This window comes from Prionailurus viverrinus, chromosome A3 (genome assembly GCF_022837055.1).
Source record: "Prionailurus viverrinus isolate Anna chromosome A3, UM_Priviv_1.0, whole genome shotgun sequence".
Lineage (NCBI taxonomy): Eukaryota > Metazoa > Chordata > Mammalia > Carnivora > Felidae > Prionailurus > Prionailurus viverrinus.
Genome location: NC_062563.1, coordinates 79,582,236 through 79,608,903, shown reverse-complemented (window position 1 = coordinate 79,608,903; position 26,668 = coordinate 79,582,236). Strand labels below are relative to the sequence as shown.

General features: G+C 36.0%; 1 protein-coding gene across 5 annotated transcripts in view; it reads right to left on the bottom strand.

Moving 5' to 3' along the window:
• Positions 1–26,668, bottom strand: part of SANBR (SANT and BTB domain regulator of CSR) — a 70,337-nt gene that overhangs the window by 31,992 nt on the left and 11,677 nt on the right. The window contains exons 1-9 of one of the 5 annotated variants that reach the window (XM_047853013.1): positions 25,610–25,719; positions 24,940–25,126; positions 24,037–24,130; positions 21,789–22,027; positions 18,126–18,184; positions 15,213–15,373; positions 4,703–4,789; positions 4,480–4,590; positions 1,840–1,963 (exon numbers count right to left, since the gene is read on the bottom strand). In XM_047853013.1, the coding sequence (XP_047708969.1) occupies positions 1,840–1,963; positions 4,480–4,590; positions 4,703–4,789; positions 15,213–15,373; positions 18,126–18,184; positions 21,789–22,027; positions 24,037–24,130; positions 24,940–25,057 (993 nt within the window). In that variant the 5' untranslated portion in view covers positions 25,058–25,126; positions 25,610–25,719. Of the gene's footprint in view, positions 1–1,839; positions 1,964–4,479; positions 4,591–4,702; positions 4,790–15,212; positions 15,374–18,125; positions 18,185–21,788; positions 22,028–24,036; positions 24,131–24,207; positions 24,285–24,939; positions 25,127–25,609; positions 25,720–26,668 lie in introns of those variants that run through there. The other 4 variants (XM_047853012.1, XM_047853014.1, XM_047853016.1 and 1 more) reach the window with 4 other exon arrangements.

The following is a 26,668-nucleotide window of genomic DNA, read 5'->3' as shown; positions in this document are numbered from 1 at the left end:
TTTAGTCACATAACTACCACCACAGTCAAAGCCTAAGCCACTTCCATCAGCCTAGAAACTCCCCTAGGCCCCTTTTGAGTTCCTTCTTCCACCCTAGCCTCATGCAACACTGATCTGTTTACTGTTTCTATAGTTTTGGCTCTTCCGGAATGTCATGTAACTAGAATCATACTGTATTTAGCTTTTTGAGTCTGGCTTCTTTTACTTAGAAAATGGATTTGAAACTTATGCACACTGTTTTATGTGTCAGTTTATTCCTTTTTAGTGATGTATAAATGCATCACAGTATGTTTATCCACCCACCCATGAAGGACTTTATAGTGTCCTACTTTGGGTCCATTATGAAAAAAAGCCACCATAATAAACATTTCCATACAGGTTTTCATGTGAACATAGGTTTTTATTTCTCTTGGGTAATTACCTAGAAGTAGGATTGCTGGATTGTGTGGCTAATGTAAGTTTAACATTTACATGCCTAACAGTTTCCCAAAGTCCTTGAGTCATTTTGCATTCCTACCACCTATGTATGAGAGTTCTAGTTGCTCCACACCCTCACCAGCACTATTTACTGTCAGGCTGGTGTATGTAGTAGTCTTCCCTACAATGGAGTATCACTAATAATCAAGGCTATCAGGCTTCTAAAATCTAACTTATTTAGCATTTAGAACACAGAAAATGTGAGGGATTTTTTTCACTTTTTTATAGCATATTGAAGAGTGAGTTATAATATTTAATATTTATTATGGAGGCGCCTGGTTGGCTCAGTTGGTTAAGCATCCAACTCTTGATTTTGGCTCAGGTCATGATATTGAGGTTGATCCCTATTCAGGATTCTCTCTTCCTCTTCCTCTGCCCCTCCCCCTTTTCTCATGCTGTCTCTTAAAAAAATCCAATTAAAAAATTGTGGGGACTAGAGTTCACTGGGTGGAAACTTACACAGTTTGAAAAAACTCACTCTGATGGTTCTGATAAGCTGCTCTTCTTTCTATCTACCAAAAATCATTACTCAAGTGAGAGAGGAAAATTAGTGAGGAAAGGAGATATTAGGGATTTATAAAAAATTTTATGTAGAACACTCTAGATTTATACCTAACACTAATTAGGAATGACTGTGACCTGTTAAAATCTATTTATTTTTAAAATTATTTATTACAGGTACCTTCATATAGTAAGCTTCTTGTGGTTTCATTACAGACTTCATTTATTTTTAAAAAATGAACAAAATCTTTTAACCTTTTTGGGAACACAACTACAATAAGCTACAATAAGAAGAGCACATATCAATAGTACCATATCTACAAAGTGTTTCTGAATTTTTGAAGAAATTAATGGGCTAACAGAGAAAGTCTGGCTTAAAATAACTAAAGGTAGTAAGGACTTTGTTGGTTTTTTTCCCACTGAAAAAACAGATTGGGTCACTTAAAACCTGTTGGTTTTCTAAAAATTAGGCAAGGTGTTGATTGTTTCAGCAATGAAAGTAAAAAGGAAGACAAAGATACACAGTAAGAGAGATGAAACCAGATGGAAGGAATGTTTAATAGTGTTACCGTTTTGCCACTAGTTTCTTTAAAAAGATGTCAGATATCGTCTAAACACATCCAAACATACTAAACATCCTGTATTAAAAGAGCCTACTATGCGGGGTGCCTAGTTGGCTCAGTCAGTAGAGTATGCAATGCCTGATCCTGGGGTTGTGAATTCAAGCCCCATGTTGGATGTAGAGATTACTTACAAACAAAATCTTAAAACAAAAAACAAAAACAAAAAAAGGGAGAGCCCACTATGAATGTTTACAGAACAAGATATTAAAAAGAAAAAAAAAAAAAAAAAAAACCTCACCTGATAACATCTTGAACAAGTTAGCCAGTTGACTGTTCCCCACAAGCGCCAATATACATCTCTCCAAGATTTTAATTCTTCAAAAAGACTATTCAAATACTCATGAACATCCCAAGTCTTATCCCTGGGGAAAAGAGCCTCAATTATTATCTTATTTTACAAGCAAGTAATATAAACAATTTGTTTTCAGTACATGTTTTTAAATTTGTGGCTTATTTCCAGTAACATTCCCCAAATGTTGGTTGTGGGATGGACTATACTGACAGTAGATAAAATTTCATTTGGAGTTTGTTTATTCTCTTTTTCTGTGAACACAAAAAAAAGATATAAAAGACTGAACGCCAAATTATTTTGCTAAACTATACAAATTATTTTGCTAAGCTATGTTAAATGTAGTTTGAGCAGACTAACAGTTGAGACTTAGGCATATGTTGCTAAATAGAACCTTTATTCTAATTGTACATATTATAGAATAAGTTGTTATTAATTATTGGTGATTCTAAACATTTCATTAATATATTATTTATATTATTTTCAAAAGGAATTCTCCAATAATTCAATAATATAGTAATATATAATCAGGTCTTAGTAACATACATTTTTAAGTTATAAACTTAAAAAATAGCAAAGACTTAAAACCCTATTGGCTATGTCCATATGTAACTCATGTTCCTATTTTTCCCAAATCCCTTAATCTTTTGAACTTTTGCTATTTTTGTCCTTAGTTCAACAAATAACAAGATGTCATGATGTTATTACAAATTACATAGGCACATCTGTTTTAATTAAAGACAACTGAAAAAATATCAACAGCTAACTTGCACGGAAATGCTTTAAATAAATCAAAAATGGATGTTGAAGTCAATATCAATTTTTTTCAAATAGTATTAATAGTTATTGCTGTCAGAATGAAAGTGCTTTCCAAAAGGTGAAATCAAGTCTTAAGACAAAGAAGTATAACATCCTAGGTGCTTACAATAACTAATGAAGATTTCCCTGATTATCATATGAAGACAAAAATGAAACATTTTAAACATGACTGTAAAGGGTGCCTGGCTGGCTCAGTTGGAGGTGCATGGGACTCTTCATCTCGGGGCCATGAGTTCAAGCCCTATGTTGGGTGTAGAAATTACTAAAAAAATTAACTTAAAAAAATAAAAATAAAATAAGCATGACTATGCTATTAATACTAGGGTCATATGTGTTTATTTATATTTGTTTTAATGTTTAAAATATGCAATTTAACATTTATAGTGAACAAAAGTGCTATACATTTTTATCATAGAAGAAAAAAACAAACAAAATTAAAAGCATCCATAATATTATTACTTAAAGGTAACACCACAGTTTACACTTTGGCGAAATGTTTCTAGTTTTATGAACTTTCTTCCCCCCACTTAATTCACGACTAACAACTTGCCACATAAGTACACATTCTTTTACAACATTATTCTCAAAGGTTGCACATTGAGAATGGATTAGATATGTTACATATAGATATACTACTACATGGATATATTTTAATTCACTTAATCATTTGGATGTTTCCCTTTTTTTCTATTTAAACAATATAGCGATAAATGTTCTTGTTGAGTGCTTTCACAAATCTAACATTACCTCTTTGGAGAAATTCCTAGCAGGAAGATATTTTTAGAAAATACATACATTTCAGAATTTTTGCTTTTCTGAGATATTATACCAATTTGCAACACTCTCCCCCCAACTGATAATGAGAACTAGTTTTGAACCTAGAGGGGAATAAGAAAAGACTACGTACTAATGAAATACTGACAAAGTATGAAGAATAAATAGATTATGGAAAATTCAATTTTAAAGACAATTTCCTCATTCACCAAAATTTACCTGAAAGTAAATTTGGTTCTCTGTCAAATTCAATATAACATTTGCATAAATAAAATCTGTTAGGGAAATAATTTTTAATGACAGTGACCAGAATATCTTTCAAGATTAATGTGGAATAATTTTTACTATTTTAAAGTTTAAAAAATCATGAAATTTACTTAGTAAATAAAATAAAACTTTTGCAAAACTTTGTTTTGAAAGTAGCATCTTTTTTTAAATTTTTAAAAAATGTTTATGTATTTTTTTTGTTGTTGTTAACGTTTACTCACTTTTTGAGAGAGCATGAACGGGGGAGGGGCAGAGAGAGAGGGAGACACAGAATCGGAAGCAGGCTCCAGGCTCTGAGCTGTCAGCACAGAGCCCGACATGGGGCTCCAACTCATGAACTGTGAGATCACGACCTGAGTTGAAGTCGGACACTGAACCGACTGAGCCACCCAGGTGCCCCAAATGTTTATGTATTTTTGATAGACAGAGACAGAGTGCAAGCAGGGGAGGGACAGAGAGACACAATTCGAAGCAGGATCCAGGCTCTGAGCTGTCAGCACACAGCCCAATGTGGGGTTCAAATTCACGAATCGTGAGATCATGACCTGAGCCAAAGTTGGATGCTTAACCAACTGAACCACCAAGGCACCCCGAAAGTAGCATCTTTCTAAGTCAAAGTTGGATTACATTCAGAGACAAATGTTATACTATGCCTTATAATACTAGTTAATGTTTTTAGACAAACACTAGTAATTCACATTTAAAAGCTATATTTTATTGTTACTGCACCTTATGTGAATGTAGATAATATTTCCATGTTGATCCACATTGATTTTTCCAGGAATGCAAGGAATTCTTCTTTCTGTTTCTTTTGTTAAAAGTTTCTTACACAAACAGCATCTATAACACAAAGAACATACAAAAATATCCAAGGAGAAAAATTTTAAATGTAGTAAAATTAAAGAATTTAGCTGCACTGTACAGAATATCAAAGAAAAATACATCACCATACCTGTATAATGTCGCTGCATTATTCCGAGAATCTGGGTTCAAGTACTCAGGATCAAAAAGTCTTTCAATCTTCTTACAAAAAAGTTTACTATTAACAACAAATGATGGACAAATTAATTTTCTATGTTTACATTATGAAAATTACTTGATAGTGATGAAAATAAATACTGATCTACCTGCATATGTAGAAAATAAAATTAATAAACCCTTAGAGAGCCACTCTGGGGATTTACGATATATTTATAGTGTTCTAAGTAAATAAACCTATTAATGAGAACTGCTTAATTAAGAATGTATTTTCAGGGGCGCCTGAGTGGCTCAACTGGTTAAATGTCTGACTTCAGCTTAGGTCATGATCTCACACTTCGTGGGTTTGAGTTCTGGGTTGGGCTCTGCGCTGACAGCTCTGTGTTTCCTCCTCTCTCTGTCCTTCCCCCACTTTTGCGCACTCTCTCTCTCAAAAATAAATAAACATAAAAAAAAAAAAAAGAATGTATTTTCACAAGAATATTTGGTAAAAATATTCAAGATTGAGGAACTTGAAAACTTAAGAATCCTGGGTCTACCAATAATAACTTGGCATATTTGAACATTGTTTTCTCTTCTATAAAATGGGGTTAATAAGGGGTGCCTGGGTGGCTCAGGTTAAGTGTCCAACTTCAGCTCAGGTCATGATCTCGTGGTTCGTGAGTTCAAGCCCTGTATCAGCCTCTGTGCTGATAGCTCAGAGCCTGGAGCCTGCTTTGGATTCTGCATCTCCCTCTCTCAGTTCCTCCCCTACTCACACTCTGTCTCTCTCTCTCAAAAATAAAGATTAAAAAAATAAAATAAAATAAAATGGGATTAATAATCCCAAATTCACAAGGTTTTATGAGGGTTAAATGAATAGTGTGTTTAAAGAGTGCCAGATATAGCATTAAGCAATTGATATATATTAACAAAAACTTATTGATTATACATACTATGAGCAAACTTTAAGTCTTATGTCATTAATTCGAAGTGTATGTCCTGAGGCTAGGTCTGGATTTAGGATATTAATCCCATTTTTAAATATTTAGCTCTCAGATAATTGCCCTCTGTCTCATCCCCCCTAAGGACTACACTTTTGTATAATCCCCTGCATTAGCAATTTCCCCCTCTGGAATGAATCATTTTGATTAGCATATAAACATTATCTAGTATCTACCTTAAAAAAAATCCTCTCCTGGGCCTACCTATCCCTAATGGCTAACTGCTAAAATTTTTAGTATTCATTTAGAGCAAAACATCGGGAAAAAAGTTTGTCTAAATCTAATTGGTCACATTTCTGTCCTCATTTTACTCTACATGGTAGCTGCATTCTACACATTTGATCACTTAATCACCTCCCTACTTCTTTTTTTTTTAAGATTTTATTTTTAAGTAATCTCTGTACCCAGTGTAGGGCTTGAACTCACAACCCTGAGATCAAGAGTTGCATGCTCTATTGACTGAGCCAGCCAGCGCCCCAATCACTTCCCTACTTTTGAAACTATCTTTCCTTTTATCTTCCCTTTGACTCACTGGCTCCTCCTTCTCAGGCCACTAAATGGCCACTCCTCTGTTGAACCTCTAAATATTGGATAGTCTTTATCAATATTCTCTTGCTAACAATTGGAAAATTAAATAAATAAATAGCATTTAAAATAGCACCAAAAAATTTTTACCTAGGAATTAAAAAAAAAAAGAAAGAAAAGTATCTCTACACTGAAAACTATAAAACGTTGCTAAGATAAATGGAGGGTTATACCATGTTCATGGACTGAAAGAGCCAGTACAATTGAGATCTCAAATCTTTTCAAATATAATCAATGTTAACATCAAACTCCAGCAAGTGTGTGTGTGTGTGTGTGTGTGTGTGTGTGTGTGTGTCTATGAGAGAGAGACAGAAAGAGAAAATGAGCAGGCTGATTCCATATAAATTATGCAAAAATGGAAAGGACTTAACATGGCCAAAATGGCAATCTTGAAAAAAGGCTAAGCTGGAGAATTTAGATTACTACATAGCAAAAAATATTATAAAGCCACTGTAATTAAGGCAGTAGGCTACTGATACCAATACAAACAAAAAAATCAATGAGACTAGACAGCTACATGCAAAGTAATGAAATCGGATCACTTTCTCACACCATACACAAAAAAAAAACCCTCAAAACAGATTAAAAACCTAAGCGAGAGACTTGATGCCATAAAACTCATAGAAGAAAACACAGTCAATTTCTTTGACATTGACCTTTCCAACTTTTTTCTAGATATGTCTCCTTAGGCAAGGAAAACAAAAGCAAAAATAAACTATCGTGACTACACCAAAATAAAAAACTTTTGGGAAGAGGAGGGAAGATGGCGGCGTAGGAGGACGCTGGGCTCACTGCGCGTCCTGCTGATCACTTAGATTCCACCTACACCTGCCTAAATAACCCAGAAAACCGCCAGAGGATTAGCAGAACGGAGTCGCCAGAGCCAAGTGCAGACGAGAGGCCCACGGAAGAGGGTAGGAAGGGCGGCGAGGCGGTGCGCGCTCCACGGACTGGCGGGAGGGAGCCGGGGCGGAGGGGCGGCTCGGCGGCCAAGCAGAGGCCCCGAGTCTGGCTGGCAAAAGCGGAGGGGCCTGACGGAGTGTGTTCCGACAGCAAGCGCGACTTAGCGTCTGGGAGGTCATAAGTTAACAGCTCTGCTCGGAAAGCGGGAAGGCTGGAGGACAAAGGGAGGGAGAGCTGCTGAGCCCCTGGATGACAGAGCTCAGTTTGGTGGGGAACAAAGGCGCTCGCCAGTGCCATCTCCCCCTCCCATCCCCCAGCCAAAATCCCAAAGAGAACCAGTTCCTGCCAGGGAACTTGCTCGCTCCGCGCAAACACCCAACTCTGCGCTTCTGCGGAGCCAAACCTCCGGCAGTGGATCTGACTCCCTCCCACTGCCACAGGGCCCCTCCTGAAGTGGATCACCCAAGGAGAAGCGAGCTAAGCCTGCCCCTCCTGCCCCTGTGCACCTTGCCTACCCACCCCAGCTAATACGCCAATCCCCAGCATCACAAGCCTGGCAGTGTGCAAGTAGCCCAGACGGGCCACGCCACCCCACAGTGAATCCCGCCCCTAGGAGAGGGGAAGAGAAAGCACACACCAGTCTGACTGTGGCCCCAGTGGTGGGCTGGGGGCAGACATCAGCTCAGACTGCGGCCCTGCCTACCAACTCCAGTTATACACCACAGCATAGGGGAAGTGCCCTGCAGGTCCTCATCATGCCAGGGACTATCCAAAATGATCAAGCGGAAGAATTCCCCTCAGAAGAATCTCCAGGAAATAACAACAGCTAATGAGCTGATCAAAAAGGATTTAAATAATATAACAGAAAGTGAATTTAGAATAATAGTCATAAAATTAATCGCTGGGCTTGAAAACAGTATAGAGGACAGCAGAGAATCTCTTGCTACAGAGATCAAGGGACTAAGGAACAGTCACGAGGAGCTGAAAAACGCTTTAAACGAAATGCATAACAAAATGGAAACCACCACGGCTCGGATTGAAGAGGCAGAGGAGAGAATAGGTGAACTAGAAGATAAAGTTATGGAAAAAGAGGAAGCTGAGAAAAAGAGAGATAAAAAAAATCCAGGAGTATGAGGGGAAAATTAGAGAACTAAGTGATACACTAAAAAGAAATAATACACGCATAATTGGTATCCCAGAGGAGGAAGAGAGAGGGAAAGGCGCTGAAGGGGTACTTGAAGAAATAATAGCTGAGAACTTCCCTGAACTGGGGAAGGAAAAAGGCATTGAAATCCAAGAGGCACAGAGAACTCCCTTCAGACTTAACTTGAATCGATCTTCTGCACGACATATCATAGTGAAACTGGCAAAATACAAGGATAAAGAGAAAATTCTGAAAGCAGCAAGGGGTAAACGTGCCCTCACATATAAAGGGAGACCTATAAGACTCGTGACTGATCTCTCTTTTGAAACTTGGCAGGCCAGAAAGAATTGGCACGAGATTTTCAGTGTGCTAGACAGAAAAAATATGCAGCCGAGAATCCTTTATCCAGCAAGTCTGTCATTTAGAATAGAAGGAGAGATAAAGGTCTTCCCAAACAAACAAAAACTGAAGGAATTTGTCACCACTAAACCAGCCCTACAAGAGATCCTAAGGGGGACCCTGTGAGACAAAAAACCAGAGACATCACTACAAGCATAAAACATACAGACATCACAATGACTCTAAACCCGTATCTTTCTATAATAACACTGAATGTAAATGGATTAAATGTGCCAACCAAAAGACATAGGGTATCAGAATGGATAAAAAAACAAGACCTATCTATTTGCTGTCTACAAGAGACTCATTTTAGACCTGAGGACACCTTTAGATTGAGAGTGAGGGGATGGAGAACTATTTATCATGCTCCTGGAAGCCAAAAGAAAGCTGGAGTGGCCATACTTATATCAGACAAACTAGACTTTAAATTAAAGGCTGTAACAAGAGATGAAGAAGGACATTATATAATAGTTACAGGGTCTATCCATCAGGAAGAGCTAACAATTATAAATGTCTATGCGCCGAATACCGGAGCCCCCAAATATATAAAACAATTACTCATAAACATAAGCAACCTTATTGATAAGAATGTGGTAATTGCAGGGGACTTTAACACCCCACTTACAGAAGTGGATAGATCATCTAGACACACGGTCAATAAAGAAACAAGGGCCCTGAATGAGACATTGGATCAGATGGACTTGACAGATATATTTAGAACTCTGCATCCCAAAGCAACAGAATATACTTTCTTCTTGAGTGCACATGGAACATTCTCCAAGATAGATCATACACTGGGTCACAAAACAGCCCTTCATAAGTTTACAAGAATTGAAATTATACCATGCATACTTTCAGACCACAATGCTATGAAGCTTGAAATCAACCACAGAAAAAAGTCTGGAAAACCTCCAAAAGCATGGAGGTTAAAGAACACCCTACTAACGAATGAGTGGGTCAACCAGGCAATTAGAGAAGAAATTAAAAAATATATGGAAACAAACGAAAGTGAAAATACAACAATCCAAACGCTTTGGGATGCAGCAAAGGCAGTCCTGAGAGGAAAATACATTGCAATCCAGGCCTATCTCAAGAAACAAGAAAAATCCCAAATACAAAATCTAACAGCACACCTAAAGGAACTAGAAGCAGAACAGCAAAGGCAGCCTAAACCCAGCAGAAGAAGAGAAATAATAAAGATCAGAGCAGAAATAAACAATATAGAATCTAAAAAAACTGTAGAGCAGATCAACGAAACCAAGAGTTGGTTTTTTGAAAAAATAAACAAAATTGACAAACCTCTAGCCAGGCTTCTCAAAAAGAAAAGGGAGATGACCCAAATAGATAAAATCATGAATGAAAATGGAATTATTACAACCAATCCCTCAGAGATACAAACAATTATCAGGGAATACTATGAAAAATTATATGCCAACAAATTGGACAACCTGGAAGAAATGGACAAATTCCTGAACACCCACACTCTTCCAAAACTCAATCAGGAGGAAATAGAAAGCTTGAACAGACCCATAACCAGCGAAGAAATTGAATCGGTTATCAAAAATCTCCCAACAAATAAGAGTCCAGGACCAGATGGCTTCCCAGGGGAGTTCTACCAGACATTTAAAGCAGAGATAATACCTATCCTTCTCAAGCTATTCCAAGAAATAGAAAGGGAAGGAAAACTTCCAGACTCATTCTATGAAGCCAGTATTACTTTGATTCCTAAACCAGACAGAGACCCAGTAAAAAAAGAGAACTACAGGCCAATATCCCTGATGAATACGGATGCAAAAATTCTCAATAAGATACTAGCAAATTGAATTCAACAGCATATAAAAAGAATTATTCACCATGATCAAGTGGGATTCATTCCTGGGATGCAGGGCTGGTTCAACATTCGCAAATCAATCAACGTGATACATCACATTAACAAAAAAAAAGAGAAGAACCATATGATCCTGTCAATCGATGCAGAAAAGGCCTTTGACAAAATCCAGCACCCTTTCTTAATAAAAACCCTTGAGAAAGTCGGGATAGAAGGAACATACTTAAAGATCATAAAAGCCATTTATGAAAAGCCCACAGCTAACATCATCCTCAACGGGGAAAAACTGAGAGCTTTTTCCCTGAGATCAGGAACACGACAGGGATGCCCACTCTCACCGCTGCTGTTTAACATAGTGCTGGAAGTTCTAGCATCAGCAATCAGACAACAAAAGGAAATCAAAGGCATCAAAATTGGCAAAGATGAAGTCAAGCTTTCACTTTTTGCAGATGATATGATATTATACATGGAAAATCCGATAGACTCCACCAAAAGTCTGCTAGAACTGATACAGGAATTCAGCAAAGTTGCAGGATACAAAATCAATGTACAGAAATCAGTTGCATTCTTATACACTAACAATGAAGCAACAGAAAGACAAATAAAGAAACTGATCCCATTCACAATTGCACCAAGAAGCATAAAATACCTAGGAATAAATCTAACCAAAGATGTAAAAGATCTGTATGCTGAAAACTATAGAAAGCTTATGAAGGTAATTGAAGAAGATTTAAAGAAATGGCAAGACATTCCCTGCTCATGGATTGGAAGAATAAATATTGTCAAAATGTCAATACTACCCAAAGCTATCTACACATTCAATGCAATCCCAATCAAAATTGCACCAGCATTCTTCTCGAAACTAGAACAAGCAATCCTAAAATTCATATGGAACCACAAAAGGCCCCGAATAGCCAAAGGAATTTTGAAGAAGAAGACCAAAGCAGGAGGCATCACAATCCCAGACTTTAGCCTCTACTACAAAGCTGTCATCATCAAGACAGCATGGTATTGGCACAAAAACAGACACACAGACCAATGGAATAGAATAGAAACCCCAGAACTAGACCCACAAACGTATGGCCAACTCATCTTTGACAAAGCAGGAGAGAACATCCAATGGAAAAAAGACAGTCTCTTTAACAAATGGTGCTGGGAGAACTGGACAGCAACATGCAGAAGGTTGACACTAGACCACTTTCTCACACCATTCACAAAAATAAACTCAAAATGGATAAAGGACCTGAATGTGAGACAGGAAACCATCAAAACCTTAGAGGAGAAAGCAGGAAACGACCTCTCTGATCTCAGCCGTAGCAATCTTTTACTCGACACATCCCCAAAGGCAAGGGAATTAAAAGCAAAAGTGAATTACTGGGACCTTATGAAGATAAAAAGCTCCTGCACAGCAAAGGAAACCAACAAAACTAAAAGGCAAGCAACGGAATGGGAAAAGATATTTGCAAATGACATATCGGACAAAGGGCTAGTATCCAAAATCTATAAAGAGCTCACCAAACTCCACACCCGAAAAACAAATAACCCAGTGAAGAAATGGGCAGAAAACATGAATAGACACTTCTTTAAGGAAGACATCCGGATGGCCAACAGGCACATGAAAAGATGCTCAATGTCGGTCCTTATCAGGGAAATACAAATCAAAACCACACTCAGATATCACCTCACGCCAGTCAGAGTGGCCAAAATGAACAAATCAGGAGACTATAGATGCTGGAGAGGATGTGGAGAAACGGGAACCCTCTTGCACTTTTGGTGGGAATGCAGATTGGTGCAGCCGCTCTGGAAAGCAGTGTGGAGGTTCCTCAGAAAATTAAAAATAGACCTACCCTATGACCCAGCAATAGCACTACTAGGAATTTATCCAAGGGATACAGGAGTACTGATGCATAGGGGCACTTGTACCCCAATGTTTATAGCAGCCCTCTCAACAATAGCCAAATTATGGAAAGAGCCTAAATGTCCATCAACTGATGAATGGATAAAGAAATTGTGGTTTATATACACAATGGAATACTACGTGGCAATGAGAAAAAATGAAATATGGCCTTTTGTAGCAACGTGGATGGAACTGGAGAATGTGATGCTAAGTGAAATAAGCCATACAGAGAAAGACAGATACCATATGGTTTCACTCTTATGTGGGTCCTGAGAAACCTAACAGGAACCCATGGGGGAGGGGAAGGAAAAAAAAAAAAAAAAAAGAAAAGAGGTTAGAGTGGGAGAGAGCCAAAGCATAAGAGACTGTTAAAAACTGAGAACAAACTGAGGGTTGATGGGGGGTGGGAGGGAGGAGAGGGTGGGTGATGGGTATTGAGGAGGGCACCTTTTGGGATGAGCACTGGGTGTTGTATGGAAACCAATTTGACAATAAATTTCATATATATAAAAAATAAAAAAATAAAAAAAAAAAAAAACTTTTGCATGGCAAAGGAGATCATCAACAAAACAAAAAGGCAACCTATTGAATGGGAGAAGATATTTGAAATGATACATCCAATAAGAGGTTAATATCCAAAATATATAAAAAACTTATACAACTCAACACCCCAAAAAACAATCCAATTAAAAAATGATTGGAAAAGTAAATAGACACTTTCCCAAAGAAGACATACACATGGCCAACAGACATGAAAAGATGTCAACATCATTAATCATGAGGGAGAAATGTGAATCCAAACCAAAATGAGATATCATCTTACATGTGTCAGAATGGTTAGAATAAAAAGACAAGAAATAACAAGTGATGGCAAGGATGTGGAGAAAAAGGAACCTTGTGCACTGTTGATGGGAATGTAACTTGGTGCAACCACTATGGAAAACAGAAGGGAGTTCCTCAAAAGGCTGAAAACAGAACTACCATATGGTCCAGTAATTCCAATACTGGGTATTTACTTCAAGAAAAAAAAAAAAAAACCACTAATTTGAAAACATATATCCACCTGTATATTTATTATAGCATTATTTACAATAGCCAACATATGGAAGCAATCCAAGTGTACATCGATATATGAATGGATAAAAAAGATATGGTATACGTGTATATACAGTGGAATATTACTTGGCCATAAAAAGGATGAGATCTTGCCATTTGTGACAACATGGATGGCCCTAGAAGGTATAATGCTAAGTGAAATAAGTCAGAGAAAAATCCCACATGATTTCACTTATATGTGGAATCTAAAGAACAAATGAATAAATGAACAAACAAAAAGCAGAATCAGACCTATAAATGCAAAAAACAAACTGCTGGAGGGGAGGGAGGTAAGGGAATGGACAAAAGGGGTGAAGGAGAGGGTGAAATACAGGCTTCCAGTTACAAAATGAGTAAGTCATAGGATTGTATTGGCATTGTAAGGTGACAGATGGTAGCTACATTCCTGGTAAGCACAGCTTAATGCATAGAGTTTTTAAATCACTATGTTATAACCTGAAACTAATGTAACATTATGTGTCAACTGTATTTCAATTTTAAAAAAAAGAAGAGATCAACAGAACAAAATGGAGAGTTTGGAAACACATGGTGCCACTGCAATCCAGTGGAGAAAGAATGGTCTTGCTAAGAAACCTCAGCCAGTTCCATGGTTTCAAATCTATCTACTGTTGTATTTCTATTTTAAGCTCTGATCTCTGACCTAAGCTTCAAACTTATATATCCACCTACCTCTGCTATCTTGCCTGGATGTCCAAAAAGTGTATTAAATATATTATGTAATCTCAATAAGATCCAAATCCACCTCTTGAACCCCTTACCCCAATCTCTCCTCTATTAATGGTATTACCATCTACTTAGTTGCTCAACCTTAAACCTCAACCTAGTAATTATCCTAGGATACACTCTTTTCCCACATTATTCCATTTGCAATCTGTCAATATTTCTAATAATACACTCTGCATCCATCTACTTCTTTCCAGCTCCACTGCTTCTACTCTAGTCCAAACTCTTTCATCTCTCACCAGATTATCACACTAGCCTCTCCTCATCAGTCTCCTTATTTCTCACATCCATATAGTCTATTCTCCACAGAGCAACAGGATGGTCTCTTCAAAAACAGATCATGCCACTCCTCTGTTCCCATTCACACTTAGAATAAAGTATACTCTCTTTACTGTGACTCAAACAGCGCCTAAACTGCCGACCTTATCCCATACTACTCTTCCTTTTTATAATAAAGCCAGTTTTAATCATTTTGATCATAATTCACTAACATGATATGTTCATATGTACATTGTAAAAAATAAGTACTAATTTTTATCTAGAGTCATTGGCTCTGGATAAATTTTACTTCATTTAAAATAAAATAGAGGGTCAATTGGGTGGCTCAGTCAAGCAGCTGACTCCTGATTGTGGCTCAGGTCACGATCTCGCAGTTCATGGGACTGAGCCCCACGTTGGACTCCACGCTGACAGTGTAAAGCCTACTTGGGATTCTCTCTTTCCCCCTCTCTCTGCCCCTCCCCTGCTCATGCTCTCTCTCTTCTTCTCTCAAAATAAATGAATAAACTTTTAAAAAACAGAAATATTTCTAAATATATTCTAAAAATAGAATATTTCACTAAAATGAAATAGAAATATATTTCTTCTAACAGGAACATTAGATTAAAAATTAAATTAAAAAATTACCTCCTAAACTTATCTTTCTTGTCCTTTAAATCATCAACTTCATTATGTGTGAACAGGTCAGCTATACGTGTGAGAAGATTTGCATTAATACAGTTCATGTTGCATGGGGTAGCAACTATGGCATTCATATTCTTGTGGCAATACTGAATACATTGCTCAACCTGAAAAAAAGAATAGAAAATGAATGTTGAAAAGAGTAGCATGAAGGACAATGTCATTTCAATACCTTTCAAAGGTAAAATTCATTAAAAGCTCGATCCATGGATTACTAGGCACTAACTGCATTCAGGTTAATCTATACTGGGCTAATCTATACTGTTCCAAAGTGAGCCAGCAGGCCATAGTTGTACAAACCCATACAAAGCTAGAAAAATAATCTTCAATTTTCCTGGCACACTTTAAACAATAATGCAATGAGCATCTTTCATGATTGTGGCAGGTATGTATCTTAGTCCACAAACTCAAGTATACAAGATATGTAATTTCCTAAAACTAGACTTAGTGGCAATTTTAAGCCTCTACTTCTCTGAGTGGCAGAAATATAGTCACTTCAGGGTTTTCTCAGTTGTGTTGTACTTGCTTTCTGACTTTCTTCCCCTTTCTCCAACCTGAGGTATATTTATTTACTTTTTGAGGTGGTTTTGGGGCTTGGGGAAAAGTAGCTCTGGCTAATCATGTATTCTTCCAAATATTTTGTTATGGGAAAAAAAAAATATGCTTTAGGGCTTAGATTTCAAAACTCAAACATTAAGGATTCTTTCCATCTCTGCTTTTTTTCTATAACCCTTCCCTGGAACAATTAATACCAGCAACTAAATAGGGAGCAACTAAAGAATAGAAAGAATACAGAGAACTAAGCAAAACCTTAAACACTCAAATAAACAAACTTCAGGGGCACCTGGGTGGCTCAGTCGGTTGAGCGACCGACTTTGGCTCAGGTCATGATCTCATGGTCTGAGTTCGAGCCCCGCGTTGGTCTCTGTGCTGACAGCTCGGAGCCTGGAGCCTGCTTCAGATTCTGTGTCTCCCTCTCTCTCTGCCCCTCCCCCGCTCATGCTCTGTCTCTGTCTCAGAAATGAATAAACATAAAAAAAAAAATTTTTTTTTTAAATTTTTTTTTTCAACGTTTATTTATTTTTGGGACAGAGAGAGACAGAGCATGAACGGGGGAGGGGCAGAGAGAGAGGGAGACACAGAATTGGAAACAGGCTCCAGGCTCTGAGCCATCAGCCCAGAGCCTGACGCGGGGCTCGAACTCACGGACCGCGAGATGGTGACCTGGCTGAAGTCGGACGCTTAACCGACTGAGCCACCCAGGCGCCCCAAAAAAAAAAATTTTTTTTAAACAAACTTCACATCTGTTAATATAGCAAAGGAGTACTCTGCCCTAACACAAACATATATAAACATGTGAATGATTAAGAAATTGATTAAATAAAAAGAAACAAATACATTTAAAAAACCTTTTTTTAACATTTATTCATTTTTGAGAGTGAGAGAGACAGAGCATGAGTAGGGGAGGGGCAGAGAGAGAGGGAGACACAGAATCTGAAGCAGGCTCCAGGCTCCCGAGCTGTCGGCACAGGGCCTGACGTGGGGCTTGAACTCATGGACTATGAGATCATGACCTGAGTTGAAATTGGACGCTTAACCGACTGAGCCACCCAGGCGCCCCAAGAAACAAATATATTTAATGTTACAGTCTGATACGTATTTGTATATACTGTGCTTTTCTGTTTTATCAACTACTCCTTAACAACAGACATTAGCATTGGGTTTATACGTATACAATTATATCAGTATTTGGGTATTTGTTTTTAATTCACTGATTTGTAAATGAAAGACACAAATAACCAAACATGCTTAAAGAAATTACTTAAATAATGAACAAATATATTCAAATTAATTTTCATTTAATTTGATTTTACAGCAAAATCCATCTTGGAGTAAAGCTAATTCTGCTTAGTTTCATCTAATACACCAGTAAGCTATTCCTTGAAGATAAATTGTTTGCTGTATAGACGTAATATACAAATGATACATACTAGTTTAACCCCTTCCCAACAGAACAAGAGTAGTTTATTCTAATGGAATTGTAAGTAAGAAGAGTTAGGAATCCCTAGAAAAAGAAAGATGAGACAAAACTTTCCTGACACAAGAGAAGTCATTTTAGGCCCCCAGATATTTTCTGTGATCTGTGCCCCACTTGCCCAAGCACCACTTCTTACAGAAGTGTCTTTAGGAGGTGTCAGAATTACAAAGAAATACAAAGACCTTAACAGTTAAGAATTTTAAGAGAACAAAGGGAACACAAAAACTAACAGTCTCCACCAGGCCTGGAAATAGCCTGACCAAAGTAGTGGTAAAAACTCTCATCGCTGTTTCCAAAGTAAGCAAGGCCCTGCACTCCTCACCCAAGATAACAAACCCAAGACCTCATCCAGTTTAAACCCATAGAACCTTGCCCTCTTCCAGTTACCTCTGTTTCATTATAAAATTGAAGTTTCCATCCTAGGTGGAGCACAAGCTTCATTAACATAGCACAGGATGCCCGTGCTACGTCATACCTTTACTTGGTATGACAGAGCTCCCCTTTATGAATGTTCATCCTAAACCCTAAATAAAAGAAAATGCTCACCCCTCCTTGGTGAGTCAAAGCTCTGGAAGTTATTCCCCATGATCTCCTTATTTGCTGCAAATAGTTTCCTTTGTGTGACAACTCTACCTGATGCAGGCTCTTAGCTTAACTCACCGCGAAGCAAATTCCTATTAGTTCAGTTACAGAATCACACTCTTGAATTAACAACTACTTTAGTAAGATGTCTTAGAAATTTCTAGGCACTTGAAGGAAAAATCAAGTTGTGTGTTAAGCATAGGTGAATAAAAGAACTTGGATCTTTTAATAATACTTACCAATGAATCCATTTTCAAAAACTCTGAAGAAATAAGAATTGAAATGACATTTCCTGGCTCTAAAAAAAAAGAAAAAAATTTAATTCTCCTTTTGATTTGTACCTCAATCTCCTCAGGACAAGGTCCTTCTCACCTTAAAAGAGGATGTTACATTATAACAACAGTTTATTATAACATTACTACGTCATATGGCTTAGATACACGAAAGAAAGAAAATGCAATGTTAAAATATGGGGTATAGAGAAAGCACATAGTAAATCTGCCCGGGAATTAGATTTATATCTAAGTAAAAAGACTCCAGCTAAAGATACGACACATGCAAACTTCTGCTTAACTAAATCAGAGAAAAAGATAATTAAAATTGAGACTCTAATTTATCACATAAAAATAATCGTAGTGAGAAAATCTTTTAAATGATTAATGAAAGCACTTGTTATTAGTGAAGTTATTTCAAAGGCAGTACAATACTTGTCATGAACAATTATTTATTTAAAAGACTCTAAAAGGTAACATAAAATTTACTACTGCAGAAGCGCTAAAGTTACTTCCTAAAGGCAAACTGAGGCGAGGCATAACCAGAGAAAGGGGAATGCTGGATGACACTACTATTTTGGTAAACCTAAGTCATCTCCTGTGAGGTATATTTAAGGAAGAAAAATTGTGATTTTTCCCATTATAGTACTGAGATAATCCTTCCAAATAAAGGACTATGCAATGATTAAAATAAGCCATTCCAATCTTTGTTTAAACAATAATTCTAGGTTAAAGGCTCTCAAATAGAAAGAGATGGTGAAGGGGACTGGTGAAAAATTCCTCATGAGAAATTCCTCAGGGAAGAGTAATATAGCTCATTCCAGCTAAGACCACTTGTCTGCATTATTAGAGATTTAAGTAAGCATTCTGGTGGTTTTCCTGGTTAGAATAAAGATTGCTTTTATAAAAGTTTATGTTTGTAGCTACTGATATAAGGTCAAAGATTACAGAGTGACTAGTTTTGCTCCACTTCTTTTACCTTGACTATATGCATAAATATGCTGGATAAAACTTTTTTTCTCGCTGCATAATTAAATTTTTTATTTCACATATACATAACCATATCTGAGTGATCTGGAATCTCTGGACTCCAACTGGCTGAAAATTTTTATTTAGCAAGCTTGTAATTTTTATTTAAGAACCACCAAAATCTTTTTTCATTAATTTGATCCTTAAAATCTATTAATAATAAGTTTCTTCAGAAAATGTTTATACTATCCCTATAGATTTATTTACTAATAAGAATTTAAAAATATTTTGGGACTGCTACAAATAGCAAATTCTAAGCCACAGACTTTATTAAACTACAAGTGTGATTTCCTATACAATGCTATACCCGACTAAAGATTACTCATTATTCTTCCTTTCATCTAGAACACCAGTTCTCAAACTTTTACTTTTTTTAAGATTGTATTTTTAGGTAATCTCCACACCCAACATGGAGCTTGAACTCACAACCCCGAGACCAAGAGTTGCACGCTCCAATGACTGAACCAGCCAGGCATCCCTGGTTCCCAAACTTTTGATCTTAAGACTCCTTTTTTGTTGAGATGGGTTAGAACTATCAGTATAAATTAAAACAGGAAAAATTTAAAATATTTAATTCCTTTTAAAAGAATAAACTCATTATATACTAACATATCTTTATGAAAAATAACTGTATTTTCCAAAATACAAATTAGCAAGAAGAGTAACACTGACATTTTTTACAAATTTCTTCGATATCCAACTTAAGAGAAGATAGCTGGATTCTATATCTGTTTCCACATTCAGTTTGTGGGTAGTCTTTGATGTTCCATCAAAACTCAACAACTGATAGTTTCTTTTAAAGGTTAGGTGTTATGGAATCTGAAGTCATATCAATGAACTTTTCCTATTCTGTTATCTCAAAGTCAAATGATTTATCTTGCACTTTGAATGGATCTTTGCTTAACCCATGCATGATTTTAACATCACGCACTGTCATTTGGAAAATATTGGTTCACTGAGTTATGCAGATCTTCTAAATGTTGAAACATTTCATTGTACAATATATATAAGGGACACCTGTGTGGCTCAGTCGGTTGAGAGTCTCACTCTTGATTTCGGCTCAGGTCATAACGTCAGAGTCATGAGATTGAGCCCTGTGTTGGGTTCTGCACTGAACATGGAGCCTGCTTAAGATTCTCATTCTCTCTCTCTCCCTCCCCCACTACCACTCCCTCACACACACTCTCTAATATACATATGTATATATCTCTCTCTCACATTTGTTAATATCACCACCAGTCTCATCAGAAAAGTCTTTTAAATATGGAGAAACTGTCAAGCATGTGGAAGCAGATACAAGTTTTCCATACTCTCTCACTTGAAACCTTGAATTTTATTATTGACAACAAATACTGTCAGTTGTTTCCCTTCAGTTGATCAGCTTAATTCATTTTCAAGAAAATATCTTGCCTAAATCTGAATAACCATAATTTGCCTCTCATTCTTTCAAGTAAAAATGGTTTTCTCTTTTTCAAAAAGCAGCTGGTTTAGCTTGCAACTCAAACAACTGCACAAGTGCTTTTCCTCTAGACAACCATCACACTCTAGTGTGCAGAAGTGCACCTCCCATGCCATCACACAGAACATGGAAAAGATGCATGCTCAAGGGTCAAGAGTTAATCAAATTACTCATCTTTACTGTTTCATCAAGGACATTCTTTTTTTTTTTTTTTTAATTTTTTTTTTCAACGTTTATTTATTTTTGGGACAGAGAGAGACAGAGCATGAACAGGGGAGGGTCAGAGAGAGAGGGAGACACAGAATCGGAAACAGGCTCCAGGCTCTGAGCCATCAGCCCAGAGCCCGACGCAGGGCTTGAACTCATGGACCGCGAGATCGTGACCTGGCTGAAGTCGGACGCTTAACCGACTGCGCCACCCAGGCGCCCCTCAAGGACATTCTTAAAGTGAGATTGAATTTATTCTTTTCTTTTTTATCTTTTTAACTATGAGCACATGTTATTCAAGAATATGATGACCACTAGTACAGTTTGGTGCCCCTGCCCAGATGTGTGCCCTCCATTACTTCTATACCATGTAAACAAATGGCAACAAAGAAGAAGACCGTAAGATATTAGTATTATTATATATATTGTCTTGACTTTGTGAACCTTCTAAAAGATCTCCAGGACTCTGGGGCACCTGGGTGGCTCAGCTGGTTGAGTGTCTGACTCTTGATTTTGGTTCAGGTCATGATCTCACGGTTGTGAGATTGAGACCTACACTGGGCTCTGCGCTGAGCATGAAGCCTGCTTAGGATTCTCTCAATCTCTCTCTCTCCCCTCCGCTGCACCTCCCCCACTCATTCTCTCTCTCTCTCTCTCTTTCTCAAAATTAAAAAAAAACCAACAAAATATCTCCAGGACTCCAGAGGTCCATGTACCATACAATGAGAACTGCTGATCTAGAGACCTGTCCACTTGCCATACATTCACTATAATCTACTAAAAATGATGAGGTATCAGTTTCCTAAAAGGTGATTACTAAATCTAGGCACAAATACTAACGTCCAAGTAATTTTCCACATTGCATGCTCGGTGTGAAGCAACTACCAGGTGACACATAAATTTCACTACAAAATAAGCAATAGATGGTCTTTTACCTAAAGTGGGCATCTCACAATCTTTATTCTCCTTAGTGTTCCTTTTAACATATCTTATCAACCAGTTGAAAATGTGAACGTCACAATGAACTGAAATGTCCACCTCTTCCCAGCGCTGGGCATCCATAGATAAATATTCAGCAAAGTACTTCATTTCTGCTATCAAAAGATCTCGTGGGCAAATAAAATCTTCTTTCAAGTTTTTTGCTTCATCACATACATGGATCACCATGTTTGGCCTTCATAAAAAATGTTACACAGAAATGAAATTATTAGAGTTTTAGAAGAGGAGCCAAGAATACTGACATTTATTGGAAGTACAAGAACAAGATGTTTTTGGAAGTTTTGACCATAAATAAACTTGAAAGGGTTTGACATTCAGAATTTTTCATAAAAGTATCTTGCAAACCTGATCTATATCTTAGATTTTGACTAAATTTAGTTAGGTTATTGACCTAACAGCTTAAGCTGTTAAGCTTATTAAGCCTAATAACTTAAGAACTTAGAAAAACAAAAATATTTTTATTACAGGACTCATAATTTACATGGTTTAAAGTTTAGTTTTCAAGTTATAAGTTAATAACAAAGTTTTAAAAACTAATACCAATTCACACACACAAAAATTAAATAACACATTCTAATTCTTGTGAGGAATGTAAAACAGTACTTTTACATGGTTATGGGTATGAGGAGATAAATATTAAATATTAAAATTTTATTACTATTAATAAATAAGAAAAACAGTTAAAATCATTCATTGAAGAATCAAAAAATTAGCATGGCTACTTAGTTATTTTTAACAGCAAGAAAGTTTATTTCTATGCATTCATCAAATATAAATTAGTAAATGTAGTTAAAAGAATTAAGACTACAATGTGTTTATTAACATATTTTAAAAATAATTTAAGAATAAGTTTAGATGATGCATCAGAAAGACTGCTTAAAAAATACATAGTCCTTGAATTTACTTTCCCTTGAAAATTAGATCACCTCAAAAAGAAATATCAGCATGATCCACAACTACTTTCATGTCATTACAAAAGAGAATAAATCAAAAGAGACACACTGTCCTACAATATGAATTTAATGTGTTCAATGGAACTTCATAACTTTCTAATACAAAAAAATCATATTTGAAACAAAACTGGGCTCCCAGATAAAGGATTATTAACCAACACTATTGTCAAGGTCAAAGGAATTTAAATCAAATTGTTCTTCCAAAGAAATTATGGTCAAAATATAAACAGGTGCTGGTAAGGTATGCTTGTATAATGAAGCATAATGTTTCTATGGATTTTAGATCTACAGTATGAAATACTAGACAATCCCAGCCAGAAAATTATCTGATAAATTTTGTGATACACAAACAAAACTATTAGTTAAAAATCTATGTGAGTAAATTAAAAATCCCTGAACTATACACTTCAAAAGGGTGAATTTTTGTTTATTGTAGTAAAATACGCATAACATATAATCTGTCATATTAGCTCTTTTTAAGTGTACAGTCCAATGGCATTAAGTACATTCACACTGTCATGCAATCATCACCACCATCCATCTCCAGAACTATTTCAAAAGGGTAAATTTTATGGTATATGAATTATATATGAATAAAGCTGTTACAAAAAAAGAAAAAAAAAACCTATCAGAATTGAAAATACAGAAATGAACTCTCAGATATGATGAAAATGTTCTATATCTTCATTTGTGTGATGGTTACATGGTGTATCCATTGCCAAAACTCATCAAGGTGAATACTTAAAATATATGTTAATTTATTTTATGTAAAATATACAAAACAATCAAAACTTGCAATATACTGAAAGGTATATTCTAATTTTTAACGTTTCCATAATCAGAATTATATTCCAATGGCTCTAAAATACACATCTAGTTTCTTTACCAAAATTGGAGAATTAATGGCAGAGATTTTTCTTTGGGTTTTAAAATTTGCTTTTCAAAGTTTTCTATAGTAGAGGCTATTCTTAATATTTACAATATGAAAATGAATTTTTTATGTGGAAAACTGTAGTCCAATTTAATTATAACAGGAATAAGCCATGTTCAGCTATCAAGCAACTGTTACAGTTCAACACATGAACTGTTCTGATTCCAACAGTTTCAACAATTGTGTAATGTGAAATTCCTAAATTATGGTAACTGATGTATACAATCACCAATCCTATATTTTATAATTTAAAGTTGATATTCATATTAAATCTTATCTAGCAAAGAACCAGCCTCCTACCCTTCAGATTCTTCAGTCTTTTCTCCACCATTACGAGTAGTACAATTTTCACTTTCTGAAGAACAATTCCTTGTGGAAGCTATACTATGTCTTCCTTAAATACAGAAACAAACACATACAAAAACAAAGGGGGAGGTTAGCGTTTCTAGCTGAGAAAGGGTTTTTACTTACTGAATGGTTATACTGTAAATGCATGGTTTCCAAGGCTAAAGATGGCACTTTGTTAGGTGGCATTTCCCTTAATATTTCTAAAGGCATATGGAAAAAACAGTACAAAAATAGGATCACACATTGCTAATGTTACACTGAAGATTTAAAAAATGATATGGTGTGAAAGGGCAGGGATCAAATGTTCAAAAGCCAACAATATAGTTCTCTCTTCCTGAAGCAAGTTTTTATATCGGTACTTTGCTGTTGCTGAGGTTCAAATTATTTACTATACTCAGGATTTCTAAAATCAGTAAATATTTCCAACATAATTGCAGAAAAGATCTTTTCTACACTGCCACTGTGGTATTCGAAGCTACTGTTGACTACAATAAAAGACAGCTGTAAAAAAAGATAACATGAGGAACAAGCAACATTTCCTCAGTAAAAAAAATTAAGTAGAAGGTATAGGTCAACAAATCTCTGAAATTATGACATAACTAGGCCAACAGACTGGAGTAGTAAATTTTGATATAGCAAATAGCTTTTTTTTGGTAATAGAGTTTGACCTGTATGGTAATACTAAAACATTTTTCAAATATAGCAAAGATAATTTTCTAAAATTCAGGAAGATACAAATACTAATAGGTTTCCAGTAATGTTTATATTAGCCTCTAAGTAAATAAAGTTGATTGAAATGTGTATGTTGCAAAATTATCATAAGGACAAACACTATATTTTGTTTTCAAACCTTACCTGTTTTGGAAACTGCATCTTGACCAACTGGAGTTTCCTGAAATTCTCCCTGCATGTCAAGAAGTGACGATTTGATATATGTGGCTAAGGTTTCCACAGGACTCTCTCCAGCAGCCATTAGGGGATTATATTGGTTGTCAACAGGTGAGCTGCCACTGCTCCTCAGTTCATCAAACCTTTTTGCACACTGTAATGACATTAAGGAAGGAAATGTGGGTCTTTTGTAACTAAAATATAAGATTATTTTCTTGCCTTCTATTTGACAATACTTTTCTATAATCATTTTTTACGAGTGAATACTAATCTGCTGGGTAATACCTAGAAAATTAGCACACATTTCAATACACAAAAGCTTCTGACTTTTTTTTTTTTTTTAAGAATTCAGGGTAGAACTTTTTTTTAATACACTTTAACCCAATGGCATAATATGTTTATGCTGTTATAGGAAAATGAAGAATGTCTTTATAAACCATATTTCCCTGTGGTCTGTTTTTATTATCAGTTGACAATTTTAATAATTTAGTTAAAAACTTGGTCATTATTTTTACATTAACTGAGTTCCCGCCAGGAATGAGACCAAATTTTAAACTTCAATGGAAAGCAAACCAAAAAGAATCTAATTCGTGACACTAGATTTTCTTTATTAAAATAATGAAGACTTTGTTCTTACCAACACTGAGGTTCACCTTGCACAAAATACAGTAGTAATACGTCATGGCCACATATTTGGGCATAGTTTGTTCTAGCACAGTATTTTCCCCTTAACCCATCAGTTACTCAAGAAATCAACTTAGAAGGTCCAGATCAGCAATTGAAGAGGAAAAAAAAAAAAAAAGAAGTAAAATTTAATAGATTAGAAAATATCGGAAGTGCATTAAGCATACTAGGCTAAGTACTCCTTCGTGGAAATGTCATTTCTATGTGTGTCTTAGGTCCCAGCATAAAATGCCTTCCTTAATGCGGATCTTGGTCAAACAACACTGCCATAGCATCCATTTTTAAATCTGCACCAACATCAACACGGATGACAAATTCCATACCAGACCAAGTAATCTGGGAGGTGCAAAAGGAGAAAAATATATACAATGTATATGTCTATATATTAAATGAATAAAGCATTGGGCATGGCATCACTCATTTATTACACAAATATTATCAAATACCCACTAGATATTAAGCACTATTTTCAGTAAAGATTGTTTATACGGTTACTATTACATGAAACGCCTGTTCAAGGCTTAGTCTTTTGAAAAGTAAAAAATTTTTTTAAAAAACACACTTAAAAAATATGTATGCATAGATGGACATATGCAGTCAATATGCTATGTCTTTAAACAAAGTCTTAAATAAAAATAATTAATATGATATATGAAAAACCAAATATTTTTTTATATGAAGACTGAAAAAAGTTGTGATGAATGTCTGGACAAATAAAGGAAAACAAATGTTATAACATCACTAGAAAAATGTACAGATTCATATACATGTATAGGATAAAAAAGATAAATGGTTTTACTGAATTCATTTCTCCTACAAAATGAATTTAGTTTTTGTAACACGGAGAAGGTGATAGGTAGGCTTTTATTTTTTGTAAATTTTTTTTTAATTTTTTTTTAACATTTACTTTTGAGACAGAGAGAGACAGAGCATGAACGGGGGAGGGTCAGAGAGAGAGAGGGAGACACAGAATCTGAAACAGGCTCCAGGCTCTGAGCTGTCAGCACAGAGC